Raw genomic sequence first — 16,210 nt, 5'->3', positions numbered from 1 at the left:
AAGCTTAGATGACTCACCGAGAGTAGAATCTCACCAAGCACAAAATTGCTTCTGCAAGATCTACCTAGGCAAGGAGATTAAGTTCTCAGTCTGGTTTTGCAGAAAAATCTCACCATTTATGTGTACTGAAACCAAAATGCAATGATAAATCTCAGCTTAGTCTAAGAATAGCCTTAAGGAAACATAAAATGTTATTCCAATGTGCCATCTGGCAGGAGATTGCTGCCTTGTCTTTTCCCAGTTGTCAAACTGCAAGTTCTTCCTTCTAAATAAAACGTACTAACCAGTAAGCAGTTCTGCTGCTCAGTAGAATGTGAACATATTTTGTGTTTATGTGGGGACCAGTATTTGAATGAAGACAATCTGTTTAATGTTCACCTCCCCATGAGTGGCTGTCACATCAGCGAATGGATCCAAGCTTTGACTGTGAATTTTTTTGTGCTGTCTTTTATCTTGACAGCTCCTCCCCAAGGTGGACTATATAGCTTCTCAGTGTCTTTTTCAAATTTATTCTTTGGTAGTTGAGACTTCGCTTCACAATAACAAAATTACATTGTCCCTCTATCTTATATATGCCTTGTCTTTTCACCTACATGGGACCAAGACTTTCAAAAAATATTTGGTTATTCTCATGGAGAAATCCAAAAGCTTAACTTCAGCAGAGAGATGTTGCAATTCTATTCTTTTGGTGCTGGAGAACAGTGGGGTGGACTGTCCCGTGTCAATCAGAGCACATCTTGTTTGTCATACAAACTCTGGTTTGTCATACAGACTCTGGCAAGTCTGCTGAAGTACTTCATTGTGTCTCAAGGCTCTAAAGCAACTGTGTAAAGGGACTTTTCCTTTGGGTGTTTTTAGTGTGGATATGGTTAGCTAATGCATTTTTCAGTTTCTGTTCCTGAAGGTAGCTTTTGGGCTGTTTTTGAAGTTTCAGTCTGTGAATCAGTAAGCACTAAAGAAAAAGAAGATGGTTACTTAGAGTAATGTTTTTCAAATTGTTTTGTTCGTTGCCCTTCTTGCCATGTCTTGAAACACTTAGAGGAAATTGAGGCGCCAAAATCTCAATGCTGAGGATTTGAAGGACGGTTTGTGTGGGTGGGAGAGCACCATTCATATATACCTGACAGGTATTTTGAAAGTGGCAGTCCTGCAGGCACAGGTACTTGAAATATGCAAGCACTTAGAAATCTATAGCTAGATAGTGCTCGTCCTGGTTTAAGGACAACAAATGACAATAATTTTCAAAGGTCTGTTAATAATAACCTTTTTTTTTTCCCAGTGGCTTATACAGTAGTGAATGAAGAACTAGAAGCCTTCTGCGAAGGCCTGTTTCTTAAAAACCATTAATTTCTTTGTAAGGTGTGCATTTTCTTGCACAAAGGAAAAGTAATATTGCCAGTTCAGTGTCCCATGTAAAACAGCAAGGGAAACAGCTCACAGAAACAGTACAAATGACTATGAATATGAATTGCTGCAGTTAAATATAGGTAACTTGTTTTGTTCCAACAGATAGCACATCTTTTTATAAATGTTCTTGAGGGAAAAATAATTTCTAGACCATCATTTAGAAGTATTTTTTAAATACTCAGATGTTTTTGTCCTTTGATTAATAGCGATTGACAAGTATGCAGACATCTTAGTACTTGGCTGAACATGTTACTTAGGCATGAGCTCTTGGAACAATGACTTCAGCAGGGCCATTCCAGTGATGATACGTGCTGCAAGTTGAATTGTATACAATTTTGCCGTTTTAGCCAAAATTCTCTAAATATGCTAGCAGCATATTTTTACCATTAATTCAGAATTCTTTTTAATGGAGCAACCCCTAAATAATTTAGAAGAATCCATTTTATAAAATACTTTTGTGTTAGGACAGCTTGTACTAATATATACAGAGCAATTATTCTGTTTTACCTTAGAACCAAACTAGGAAATAGCAGCATGTTTAAAACACAGTAGGAAGCATCCCCACTCTCCCAAGCCACATCAAAAAGGCAAAAAATTGAATATATATGTATGACCTCTTAAAAGGAGGGTTATATGAAGGCAAGGAAAGGTTCTGATCTTCTGTAACTGTTTTCATATAACATCAGACATGTTTACTGTATGTCCTTTATGTTTAACCAAGACAAGCAATAATGTTTACTATTTTTGTTATTCCAGATACTATATATCAAAAGGTGCTATCGTTGATCAGCTTGGAGGAGATTTAAATTCTACCCCACTTCACTGGGCAACAAGGTGGGGAAAAGTCTTCTGGAATTTTCTTTTCCTGTGTTTTTTCTTAACTTGGAATCTGCTACTTAATGATTTATGAAATTCCTGTATTTTCTGGGAATACTTTGCAAGAATTAATTCAGTCATTGATAACTGAGCACTCTGTGAATGTGGCATGTTTGAGCTACAGGAGCTTTCAGCATATAATTCAGTTTTTGTCTTACCTCTTTCTGATGTAGGGGAAGATAATTGCTACGATAGGAAAAAGAGTAAAGTAAAATTAGAGCCTATAGTCACGTTGGTTTACTCTTACTTTGAAGATCTTACTTTTGTCAGTCTTCCAAAGTTCAGCAACACTTGTGCAGATGGGGCTAGGGATGTTTTTGTGTGACGTTGTCCTTGCAGTGTCCTATTTCGTGTTTGGATTGTTTCTTAAGATCCGTTTAAAATCAGATTTATGATGTAGAAGATAGTCTGAGAATGGTGAATGGCTGGGAAAGTTGAAGACAGCTTTCAAGTAGCAGCTGCTTCTTCAGACAACCGCCTAGAAATAGGCAGGAAAGGAACACTGTCCATATTAATATTTTTAACTGTAGACTGCAAAAGGAGGCTTACAAAATTAGCTTTAGAACATTTAATATATTAAAATAATTTGTTTTCTCAGGATGAGGACTTGCTTGCTGGCCTCCACTGAAGATTTTAGCTTTTTGTTACAAATCACATTCTGTTCTACATTAATAGCACAAAAACTTGATTAAATTTCCTGATGTTTGTAGCTGTAATCTGTTGTTTTGTAAAGCAGTCTCCAAAGCTGCTTCTGACATGGAAAAAATCTTTTTGCTTGTGTCAGAAAGTACGTGCTGCCAGTTAGGCATCATATCAACAAGGATATGCCTATGCTCATTTCACCAAAAAGATGCTTAAGCTTTTAATGTGGTGTGGGGGAAGCATAAGCCTTCAGTTTTCCTTTTTCTTTTTTCTTCCTATTTTTATTTCACTACTGTTTTTAATAGTAGAAAGATAAACCATATGCCCCACAAAAAGTGAGAGTATATAGCCAGTTTGATATAGGCAAAATATAAAAAAAATAGCAGGTTTCATATGTGGATTAGAAGAAGCCACAGCAGACTGGATTTCTAAACTAATAACTTGGATTTTTTTGTTGACTGGCCTTTTGGTATACAACACACTTACGCCAGTTTCATGTGGTGCATGCATTGACTGCATAGAATTTGCTCATGTGAAGGAGTTTGCTTACTCAGTTGCAGAATGAGATTGTGACATTTGTTGTTTTCACAGTGTGAGTCAAAGTGCGGAAGCTCTGGTAGTGTAATTAACTGCTAAACATATTCGTTATATTCAAATATTCGAATTTTAATAGCTTTTTCTGTATATAGTTATTCAGTTGTTTGGTTTTTGTCTTTTGTTGCATTTAGACAGGGTCACTTATCCATGGTTGTACAGCTGATGAAATATGGGGCAGATCCGTCGCTAATTGATGGAGAAGGATGTAGCTGTATTCATTTGGCTGCCCAGTTTGGACATACTTCAATTGTTGCTTACCTGATAGCAAAAGGACAGGTAAATTTTAAGTAATATGATATTTAAATAGATTCCACTCAAAATTAGAATAGGAAAACAATTGAAATATATACCTATCATTCAGGAAATGCAAAATATTTGTCTGACTAAACATAAAGGACATTGAATTATTTTTATTGTAGACTACAGTATTGATGTGCCGCCTGCTAACTTAATTTCCTCTAACAGTGGTCTGAGTACTTTGGCTTTAATTCATACCTGTCTAGTGTGGTATGTGGAAATTCTAGCATTTATTTTTTTTACCATTCGTTATTTCTAGTGAAATTATCTTTAAAAGTTAACAGTGTCAATGATAGCAAATACTTTAGAATTCTTCACAGAATCATCAGTTTATACATGGGTAAAGAATCTAATGACAGAGTTGTCACAGGTCTTCTCTTTTTTTACGCCTCAGTCCACAACTTTTATTTATTGCAGTTACTGCATGCGTGTGTAAATAATAAAAAACCCAAAATAACGCAAAGCCTTCTTGCTAGCTTCTTGTGTTACTGCTAGATCTGTAATGTGTGTAAAAAGCATGTGTATTCATTATTGTTCTCAGTGTCTCCCATCCTTCAGTCTATATGCTCAAAACCACGTTCAACTTTTTGCTGCTCACCCTATACTATAATTTGTAGATTTACTCACCTGCGGATACATGCCTGAAGCACAAATTTGATTTACTTTGTAAACCATGTAAAAATGTCAAAGCGTTCCTCTCTTTTTACAGTCTTGCTAATGCTGTTCACACTTCTGTATTCTGCTTATTCTTTTAAATAGAAAAAAAGATATGATCCAATGAGTCAAGTAGAATATGACTGTGAAATCCGTGTGTTTGGTCTGTGTAAAACAAATGCTAAATTTGATGCAGAAAATGATGTTGCCTGTATGTGTGAAAAACTAAACTATTGTTTATTTGTATTGGAGAACTGTTTGGTAATACAGTATTTAGTGTATGATAGAGAGTAAGCTAGGCACAAGAAGAGGCTAATGATATATAAACACTCTTTTGTAAGAGTTAATGGTTGGAGAGAAATGCTTTTTCATCAGGAACAAGTTTTGTATTTTGTTCGCAAATTATGTATAATTGTATGTGGGTTTTATGTTACCAGAAAAACCTTGCAGATGTTATACAAGTGGGAACTTGTTTAAAACGTAACATTAATGAAGTATAAATGGCCTTTAAAGTGTTCTACTGTGATTATGAAATCTCCCAGTAAATATTTGTTTGTCCTCATGTGTGTATACAGACCTGTCCTATTTATCTAAGCACATAATACTTCAGTCCAAAAGAAACTGTGTGTCTTTACATGTGTACATACATAAACACACAAAACTTGCTTTAAAATTTAAAACCTATTATCTTGGAAACAGCACTCCTGATCAATAGCTTTTAAAAGGATGATTCCTATTAAATCCCCCAAATATTATCATTTTGGTCTCCTTTGCATGCTGTAAGTTTATATTAATTTTAACAGTAATTTTTGGAAGCACTTCAAAAAGTTCAACTTAAAAATTATGTATTGATTTGTACATTTAAAATATAGTAATATCAATAGCATTGTATTAACAATCCCTGAACTCATAGTTTTCTAGCTATACTACCTATATACAGAAACTACACGGGTTTTGTAGAAGCTATGGGAAATACATGATTCCTTTTTATTCTTTTATATTTGAGGTCTTTAATCCTTTTTTTTTTTTTCCCACCTCCTTTGTGATGCCGTGATTTGGGTTTGGGTACTTGAACTGCTTTTGCTATATACTACTTGCAAATTTTTTTTGCCTTTTGTTTTTACAGAGACCAGTTTTTTTATATTCAAAGAGTAGGCTTGCCCTTGTTCTGAACCTAATTGTGGTACCTATGTGGTAAATGACAACTAAATAAATGTCAAAATAAAGGTCAGCATAGGCTGTTGTGCTTTGTTAGTTCTGATCCTGGTGCCTTTGTGGACCTGCATGATCAGAGGAGAGCCAGCTTTCGTAACTGTGTAGAGAACTGGCAAGTGGACTAGGAGGTTGCTCCTAATTGCTTCTCATCCCATATTGAGAGCTGGAACCCAGCTTCAGTGTTGCTGCTTCACTCTCTTCCTGGGCTGCAGCAGCCAGTGGTATAATTTCCGATCTGAGGCTCGAGTCCAGTCCTTTGGCTTCTGGAGCATAGCGTAGGGGAAGAACATTTGTTCAGGTGCGCTCTGGTCTAGGTTGGAGGTGAACCTGCCAGCGAGTACTACTCAGCCGAGAGGCACCAGTGGCTGATAGCAGTTGCTTTTTATTTAGTCGTTTCTGTTACTGAATTTTGAGAGACTAATACCTGACTATCATAATTTGCTCATGTTGTTTGTGTCAGTAGGTTGCCTGGGTCAAAATCAAGCCTGGGGCAAGTACACAATATAAATATAATCAGATAGCAAGTAACAGAATCTGTTGCACAGTTCAAGTTTAGGTAAAATCATTATTTAAAAAAAACATGCAAGAAAGAAAAAATGAAAATAGCTTGAAGGCACTTAAAAATGTTCAGAATTGATGCTTGTGCTACTTGACTGCTTCACACTGGGCTTATGCTACTTAAAATGCCAAAGGCATATCAGGGCCTATCATACACAAACATGTCACCCTGGAATAAGTTAAGGTATGGTTGTGGTGTGTTGGATGGTTGAATAAAATGTGTTCTCATCCTGTGGCAAGTGTAAGATAACTTACCTCAATCACAGATAATGAGTGACTATAAAGTTGCTAGTATGGTAAAATCATTTGTAAGAAATTTTCTGGAGCTAAAATTATAGTTTAACTATTTCATACTCGTAGTTTAACTACCAGTCACATATTCACCAAGTATATATTTTTTTATTCTCAGAGTTGCAATTTTATGTGTTAACTACTGTACCGAGCTACATGAGGTCTTCTTCTGAGCTATGGGCTAGGAGTAGTTGGCATCTAGGTTGGGAGATGCCAGTGTGGTGCCAACAGGCTTGGTTACTTTGGTGCTGCAGTCCATGAGTTGTGCTCCCAAGCACTGCTGGCACTGAGGATCGTTCTCTCCACTGGGCTCAGGCCAGTGTGAGACACCAAACCAAGTATTTATTCTCTAGACCCAATCTACAGCACGTTACTTACAGGATTAGAAGCCCAGTCGTGTTTCTTTCGTATGATTGTCAAAACTGACTCTGCGTGTGATGGACTAGAGTATTCAGAACAGAGCTTTTGTTGTTTGAAAGAACCAGGTGGGTTCAGTTCTGTGTGTTACCTGGCTTGATGAGCTGCCTGTTGGTCTACACTCACTTCATTCTACAAGAATCCTACAAAATCTCTGCTTCTAGTGAATAACTAGCACATCTTTCCTAGACCGGGAAATGTTTTAGCCTTACATCTCCCTTCCTGATAAATCTTCTTTACTATATGCTTTTTAATATGTCATCTCTTTAGAAGCCTGTTTCCCTTTCTCTGGGCAGCAGTCCATGTGAAAAAGATCCTTTCCTTATGGCAAATAGGATTCTGAACAAGGGCATGATTGGTCTTTACATGAAGGTCTGAATTTGAGAAATAACTAGTAATAGTTCTAAAGAGGATTAAATTCCTGGTCCCTTTCTGTGCAATTTAATGCACTTCTAAGTGGAATCTCTTGATGCTTTTTGTGCTTTTGAAAAGGTCGTGCTGTACCACAGTACTGGTTTGACCATTGCTTGTTAAATGTCCTGGTAAGCCTAAATGCTGCTTTGTTCTCTAGCTGCTATTCAGAATCCTAACTCATCAGCTATATTGCTTTCAGAATGTAGTGTTAAGCAGCAGAATAGTTGCTACAGCTCCTTTTCCTGTAGGAAGCTCTTTCTCCCCTATATTTTTACCTCTCCAAAAGCTTCTTGTGGAATCTTGTATTAGTGTCCTAGGGTTGTCTGGTTATCTTTGCATATGCAGAGTTTTTTTATTTCAGAACCAGAATCGTTCTGTTTTAGAAAAAAGTGAAAAACTTGCTAGCTGTGGTCCACAGAGTTTGTGCTTGAAATACATACAGAGGGCAACAGTATGTCCAATTTTTGGTCATTGCATCACTTAATGAAATCTTTGGTTCTTGTATGGTGTCCTAAAAGCATAGGTACGACCCTCCATGAGCATTATCAGATTGTCCCATCACTGAGTTAAATAAGAAATTAATGCTAAAATGCCTGTTGGTACACACCAGAACAGAACAGTCTCCTAATATGTACCTGCTGCTGAAGGTTTGTGTTTTTTGCCTCAGCGCTTTGGTAAAAAAAAGCAGCAACAGAGCTTCCTTTCTGAAATGTCCCACTTGTTGTGCGGTTATGGTAATGATCTGGCAAAATAAAAAAATAAATTTGATGATAAGTCATCTTTGTTACATCTATACAACAGTATGCAAGTCAACCTTAGTTGCTTTGCTTCGTGTTAAAGTTCCTTTGAAAAGGGATCTGCCTCAGCCTACGTTGTAGCTTAATATGAGCAATAGCTGTAGCCTGCCTAGGTAATTTATGTGCAGGGAATAGTCTGGAGCTCATGGCTTTTTTTTTTTTTTTGCCTTTTTTTCTTTTAGCTGAGTGTCACCTAGTGTGAAAAGTGTCGTTTTGGTTTGCCAGGTGGAATCGCTGGATGATTGTACTTGCATCCGGGCAGTCAGGTCCCTGCTGTCACGAAGAATTGCTTTTCTGTATGAAATTTAAAGATGAAAGAGTGATAGTTCATGTATCTTCAAAATATGTTGTTCACGCAGTGTGACCTGCGAATCAAAGTCATGCTTCTCAAGGATGAATTAACTTGACGTTAGGCTGTGATTCCAATTTCCTTCATGATCTCAACAACAGGAGGTTAAAGGGGGCGCCAATGGTTGCGCGGTCCTAGTAGGCTCAAAAGGCTCTAATCTATACAAGTACTATGGGCAAACAGACGCGGATCCCAGTCTCGATGCACATAACTCTTTTCTGAACAAACAATACAATAAAGTAATGGTTCTCTTTCCTCTCCATCAGTTGTTTTTTAAATTTCTGATTTTTTTGTTTTCTGTTTAATTAAGTGACAGAGTAAAACCTCAGAAATGTAAAGTTATCTGCAGGCTAGGGACGTTTTAAAAGCAATTATTTGGAAAAACTAAATCAGGTTTTCTGGAAAGCTTCTGCCTGGGTCAGGCTAGCAGCACCATGAACGGGGATCCCAGGGCATTTGGCAGACCACTGGAGCAGAGAAGAAGGTCCTGGAGGGGATAGAAAGCAACATCATCTACTTTCTGGGTTTCTGGCAGTAGTTTTTGTAGCAAGATACTTTATTGAAACACTTTCAACCTAATTTTCCTAATAAGGACTGAGAAGAGTAGCACAGGAAATACTGACGTAGCTCTGTTGCCTCTAAGGAAAACTCTTCAGGTCTTGCATTAAGTTAGCTTCCAGTAATTTTGTTGGTGGTCTGTGCCACTTTCCCAAATGTCTTGAGAGTCTGCCTCAGTGTATTTAGGAATTACCAACTTCTATGTTAGTGAGGCAAGGGTCTATAAGAGGAAAAAATGCTGTAGGTATTAGATCCTTTCTGATGGATCTAAGCAGATTGTCTGGATGGTGCTGTTTTGTCATTCTGTGGCTATATTCTGTTAAATGTAATAATGTGTTTGTGTTTTTTTTATTTTTAGCCATCAGTTTAGTCATCACTTGGTTATAGATCAGTTTTATTTCTGGGTAGGTTGTTTTTATTATTGACTTTTGTTTTAAACTTAAACATTTTCTGGCATCCATTAGCTTGGTGTCCAGATATGTAAATACCTTTGGAACTGAGTGAACTAAGGAAAATTGCTTTGCAAGTGGAAAAATAGATGCATCTGGCATTCAGTAGGATGTAGGATTTAGGCCATGGTATTTATGTTAATTTATCAACTATTTTATTAAATATTGGTGCATTGTTTTAGTTTTCTCCTTTTGAGTGCAATAGTACACCATCTATATATATCTTCTATGTTGAAGATTAATAGTAAGATACAAATGACTAGTCTTATACAGCATGACTGTTCCTTAGTTTCCAAAATAGATTGGAAGGGTTATGTTTTTGCAATGGTGGTATTAATGTCTGCTTTCATTTTTTAAATATTATTTTATTATGCACTAAAAGCTTGCCAGTTTTTCTCCAATTCAGTTGGGTATTTTTAAAATACCGCTTCTCATTGCAAACCTTGTATCTACTGTATCCTGAGCATGCTTACTTATCTCACCAACTTTTTTTTTTCTTTTCCGTCTTTAGGATGTAGATATGATGGATCAAAATGGAATGACACCTTTAATGTGGGCAGCTTACAGAACACATAGGTAATATCTCACTGCAGTTTTGACTTTCTCTTGATGTTAACTAAGTGGCATATAATAGTGACTGGTTTTGATTTTTTGGAAGGTTTCTTTGGTTTAACTAGTCAATGTTCTTTCCACAATTGCCACTTTGTCTTTCTTCATTTATGATTGTTGTGAGTTAAACCCAGTAGGTAGCTCAGCCCCATGCAGACACTTGCTCACTCCCGCCCAGCAGGATGGGGAGAAGAATCAGAAGGGTAAAAAGTGAGAAAACACAGGGGTTGAGATAAAGACAGTTTCATAGGTAAAGCAAAAGCCGTGCGCCCAAGTAAAGCGAAATAAGGAATTCATTCGCTACTTCCCATCAGCAGGCAGGTGTTTAGCCATTTCACGGACAGCATGGCTCCATCACCTGTAACGGTTACTTGGGAAAACAAAAGCCATAACTCTGAACATCCTCCCTTCCTCCTCCTTTCTCCCAGCTGAGTACGACATTATATGGCCTGGAATTTCCTTCTGGTCAGTTGGGGTCAGCTGTCCCAGCTGTGTCCCCTCTCAGTTTCTTGCCCACCCCCAGCCTACTTGCTGGCAGGGCAGCACAAGAAACAAAATAGACCTTGATGCTGTGTAAGCACTGCTCAGCAATAGCCAAAACGTGGGTTTGTTATCAACACCATTTTGGTCACAAATCCAAAACACAGCACCGTAGGACATACTATGAAGATTGACTTGAAACCAGCCAAAATCAGTACAGTGACCTGTTCAAGGGAGAGGATATTATGCAGAAGTACTCACTAATATGAACTTTTAGTTTATAAAGTAAATCTCCCTGTGGAAATGTTTGGAAAAAGTTGGTATAAAATACCAATCCTCTAAAGAGCCTATTTATCCGAATGAGATTCCTGCTTAGATAGCCTATCTCTATTGATTGTTGCGAGGAACATAGGCTAGCTTTTACCAATACCTACAATTACCAACATTATCATCCTATTTTATTTTCATCTTTTGGAATGTGAAGTGGAAATATAAAACGTTTTAAACTTTGGTTGTTATCTGCCAAGTATATAACCATGTGCATGCTTTTACAAATCTGTTAATACTCTTAGGTTTTGGTAAACGCAAAACCAGAACTGTATAACAGTTGTGTTTCATGACATCCCAGAACAAGCTGTCTTATCAAGTTCCTTTAAAAGTCAACAGAATTGTGGTTGCTCTTTGGGATGGGAATTTGAGCCATTCGTAATCATCAGCAAAAAATGTCACTTTGATCAGGTACACTACGTAATAGCAATGTTCTTTATAGAAATTGAACTCATTAACAGTAACTTGATATGTATTTGAGTGCATTTTCTGTAGATTTAACAAGAATTTTCTTTTCTAGTGTGGATCCAACCCGATTACTACTTACGTTTAATGTTTCTGTTAATCTTGGAGACAAATATCACAAAAACACAGCATTGCACTGGGCTGTACTAGCAGGAAATACTACAGTTATTAGTCTTCTGTTAGAAGCTGGAGCTAATGTTGATGCTCAAAATATAAAGGTAAACACTTGGACTGTTTTTATTGGAAGTGGTTTGAGGCAGAAATAACAGAGCCTGTGATAAATCTCAAGAACAGATTATTATTGTTATTGTGGGTATGGTGGGATCATGAAGATGGAGCAAAAGCCATGCCACTAATGTTTAATTAGGGAATCAGTTTTTCCTAACAGTGATCTATAACCACTAAATCTGCACCTTCAGAAGTACTCAAGTAAACAATTTACCAATGGTTATGTGCAAATATATGGGAGTGGGGTGTGCAGTTACTCGGCATGTGTGAAGATCCATGTGCTGGGATGCAAAATTGTAAATCTGACTGAATGTCTTCTAGTGAAGTCCTGGGGTGACTGTTGGAGTGAGATGTGAGACATCTCTGTTCTCTTCCAGATGACAAATGCTCTATCTCTCAGTGGCAGTAAGGAAGTTGAAGGCCTAAAAATATCAGTATGAGTAAAATAAGAAAACGGGCTCTTTTGCATCAGAACTTTAAGTTGCCTGATTACTCTGCCAGAACCTTTTAATGATGAAGATAGATTCAGCACTAACAGAGCCCATCCCTAGCGTGTGTTAGACCAGTCAAGCAGCTGTTAGAGTTTGTGCCATAGACTTGGAGTCTGTAAGAGCTTCTCCAGCAGTGGAAGGTGCGTGGGTTTGTCCATTGCCTCCAGACTATTCTGTTTATCAAATTAAATGCACTTCACCACCCACGCTGTTTCTTCTGTGGTGTCAGAGAAGAATTCACTTTTGGAAAAAAGAATGCTCTACCAAATTTCTCTTCAAATATTTGTATTTTCCACTTTAATGAGTGTTACAAATGGAGTTTTTAAACTGGAAAATATAGCTATAAATCTACATTTATAAAATATTAAATACTTAATTAAATTTATTTAACCTTTCACCGTTTTTTCTGCTGATTAAGATTGCCAGGGCCTATTTTGTTTGGCCACAAGTGATAGAAATATGTTTAAAAAATATATATACACATCGGTTTTTTTGAACAGCATGGAACAGTCTTTTTAAGGGTGCAGTCAGATTTTGCTAGTAGCTTTCTAGGTCCTACATCTACTTTAGAATAGCAATAATACTGATGACCATGAATGAAAACTCGTTAGAAAAATCACATGGCTTTTCACGTGTTTAAAACAAATCAGCTAGCCTCTTGCATGTACTGACGTGAATATATAATAGTTATTCCTGGTCTGTAAGGTCAGTTGTGTGGGTGACTTATGCTTCTAGTCTCACTTCTTGCAAACTGTTGAAAAGCTTTTCTTCTATGCCACCTAATGGTAAAAACCAAGGTATTTTTGTCGAAAAAAATCCGTGTATCATACTTTGCTTCCCTTGGCAGACTGATTAGTGTGATTAGAGTTTTAAAGTCATCACCTTACCTACATTTCTGGACTGTTATAAAATCTAATAAAAATTCATATGTTTGGCCAAATGAAGAAGTATCTGGTAGCCTGAAGCAGTTCATGGTCTCCCTTTCTTTATTGACAGACAGCAGCAGTCAGTAAAAAAAATAGGTTTATGAGCCTGCTGGATCATGATATCTTTCCAGTTATGCCAGAAGACGTGTGCCTGGTTCCATTAACCACTGCCTGCCCTCAGTGTTGGGGTCTAGGTTTCTTGCATGCCTTCCTGGGTTTCTAGGATCTTCAGAGAATCAAAATCATTCTAGCAGTGGCAGTTTTGCCATCCTGACAGTGTCTTTATACCGTATGCTGATTTGAGTGGTGTTAAACATATAGGACACTTAAGAATTTGGTTGATTTTCGTATATAGAAACTCAGTTTTGTGCTTCTCCTTTGACTGTTCAGCAAAAAAGTTTTCCTTGAGCAAAAAAACAGTAGTTACATGTCTGGCTCGTGTTTCCTCAGAAATAAAAGGGATCGTGAAAGACTCCTTTTTGATGCAGTCAGTTCCAGATTTCTGCAGCACTATCTGGTGAAGTCCTTTTCTCAGATAGCCTGTGGAATTCACCAAAAGTGGTGGTAGACAGCTAAGGTTAAAGAATTATCTTGACTGAAAGCTGCTCATCTTTTTCAAATTATGAAGTAGGTGAAATATTAGGTGCGAGCTTTGACTTTGTTGTTATCAGTTCTAGGCAGTCAGTGTTAGAAAGGCGCACGCTGCTGGCTGCCTGGGTTTGGAACAAATTGGAACCAGTCATCTCAGTAAGGCGCTCTTTTTGCGTTGCAGTACAGTTTGAGAAGTATATGAACAATAGCATTCATATTCTAGAATGAAGCTTGATACAGAGACTTGGTCCCTTTGTGTTATCTGTCCTCTATATTATGCTGTACACGAAAATAATACTTCTCTTTTGGTAGTAAGATATTTTCTTTTTCCTTTCTAAGAACTGGATTACAGTTGGAGTTGGAAGCTGCTTTTCAGTAGTGAAAGTAGAGTGGGTTTTTTTGTTTGGTTGATTTCTTGTTAAGGAAATTATCTTGCCACACCAGTAGACAGATAGGGCAGATGAGGACAGGATTTCACAGAGAGTCAGCTTATCACTGGGGGTCGGGGGGAAACCTGTAAATTTTACTTATATATAAGCAGAAGCTCCTTTTTCACTAGAGGGTGATAGAGAACTAAAAGAGCTTTTAGGGTTTAAGGAAGATTTTTATTTTATTTTTTTAAAATCTGTTAATGAATCGTTGAACGGACTTTAGATGTAGTTTTTTGATTGTGCAGTGTATCTGTAGGCTTGTCTGTGGAAGTCTACATGTAAAGTTCCCTATGGTAATGATACTTCAAATTACTCTTTCTATCTAAACACTTAAAATATATACTACTGAAGCCTTATTGCTTACTGGCAAACTAAGTGTGTTACTAGACTGAATTCCCTCTTTGGTTTTGTTGGGGTTTTGTTTGGGTTTTTTTGCTTTCTAAGCAAGTCAGCCATCCACCACCCCTGTGAATACAAGGAAAACATTAAAATGGCCAGATGATCAGAAGCATAGTCACAGACTTCTTTAAAGCTCCCTCAATCTTTTTATCTAGGCAGTTCCTAGGTGTCTCATGGCCCTCTAGTGGAAGGGATGCTCAGCTGGACCCCAAGACAACTTCAGGATTTACTTGGGAGAACAACTCCCAGAGGGGATTGCTTGTGCACAGGTAATCTTTACAGTCTGGATATATAAGGTGATAATAAAACGACAGCATCTCTGGAGTTTTCCAGATATTAGCAATTCAAGGTGCCATTAAATATGTGATGAAGCAAGCGCCATAGTTTGCTTTCAGGCATTTCTGTTGAGGATGGAGTTAACTTAATCTGTTTCTTAAACATCTGGCTAACTAACTTTGAAGCCACGTCAAAAGGTTCTTCTTTTTTAACTGATTTTACGAGTTAAACTTCTCGCACAGAAGTGCAAGATCCTGTTAAGCAGCAAAAAGCTTCACCTCATGATCTGTAGTCTGTGCTATTTACTCTACTTTTAGAGATTTGGAGCAAGATTTCAAAGGCAAAAATGACAGTTAAGTATTCAATTCCCATTGTCTTTCTATGGGATATAGGCAGCTAACTGTAGTTTTTAATCTTTGAAATCTCTTCTGTCTATAGTAATTATTGCCCTTTCTGGGTAATTTCAGTTTCTGGTACCTGTCTCACTTTTTTTTTAGGAGGGGGCCGAGCGATGGAGGATTCAGCCATTTTTCAAGCCTCCATGAATGGTTTGTTTAGGAGGGGAGTTAACTCCAGTAGAAGAGAGGAGGAGTCAAATGCAAAACTGAAGCTGGAGGTACCTGCAATTGGTTGTCTCTTGCCTCCTCTGTAATTTTAGACCCAGTCAATAACTTTCATTTAGCTCTCTTCCTAAATGTTTAAAAAGCAATAAAATCAAATCAGTTTGGTAGGCACCTTTGGCCCCTGTATATCTCTCTCTGTCTCTCTTTTGCTTTGTCCGTCAGTCCTCTCTGAAAGTAGGAAAAGAGAAAGCATGGACCATTGCTGGCTTAGCACCCAAAGTACACAACACACAAGCTAAGCGTAAAAGCTCAGAGTTTTGGAATAAGTTGGACATGAGCAATCAGTTTTCTTCCTAGGACTTCAGTAACTGAGATGAATATAAGAACGTTAAGCTTGTGGAAAAATATCCTTATAGAAATATTCCACGGTGTTAGTAACTTCACTCTGCCAAAAAGGCAGAGAATTACTGAGAAGTCAGGCTTCAGACTGGGAGACCTTCCATGATCCAGTGGGTCACGAGTTCTTATTCTTTGCTTGATTTCTGCTGCCTGTCAATAGCTGAGGGGGAAACACAGTCTTTCATTTACAGGCTAGTAGACTGTGTGTAGAACAGTGAAACATAGATGTGGTATGCCAACAAAGGCAACAGTTATTGCTATGTCAGGACATACGTGTTGTCAGGATCACACATTTGATATTCTATTTGTCCACGCATGTGTAGTTACAAGAGAGTGAAAAAGACCAAAAGGAATGAATGATGTTTGGTGTCAAGTAAGCTGCAGAGCAAAAAGTATGCCAGAATGTAGCTTAAACTGATTTAAAATGTGTTCTTTTTACCTGCCAATCTTCTGTTTCAAAAGTGCTCTGGATGCATTTTATTTTTTAAATTGGATGTTTCGCAC

General features: G+C 37.5%; 1 protein-coding gene across 2 annotated transcripts in view; it reads left to right on the top strand.

Moving 5' to 3' along the window:
* Positions 1–16,210, top strand: part of ZDHHC17 (zinc finger DHHC-type palmitoyltransferase 17) — an 83,445-nt gene that overhangs the window by 35,322 nt on the left and 31,913 nt on the right. For both annotated transcript variants that reach the window (XR_008464868.1, XM_054191467.1), the window contains exons 4-7: positions 2,164–2,241; positions 3,654–3,798; positions 10,033–10,097; positions 11,458–11,620. Coding sequence is in view for 1 of the 2 variants with exons in the window: in XM_054191467.1 (XP_054047442.1) it covers positions 2,164–2,241; positions 3,654–3,798; positions 10,033–10,097; positions 11,458–11,620 (451 nt within the window). In the remaining variant the exon portion in view is untranslated. The remainder of the gene's footprint in view (positions 1–2,163; positions 2,242–3,653; positions 3,799–10,032; positions 10,098–11,457; positions 11,621–16,210) is intronic.

This window comes from Rissa tridactyla, chromosome 1, assembly GCF_028500815.1.
Source record: "Rissa tridactyla isolate bRisTri1 chromosome 1, bRisTri1.patW.cur.20221130, whole genome shotgun sequence".
NCBI lineage: Eukaryota > Metazoa > Chordata > Aves > Charadriiformes > Laridae > Rissa > Rissa tridactyla.
Note: the sequence above shows the minus strand (reverse complement) of the source record. Positions and strands in the feature narration are given on the sequence as shown.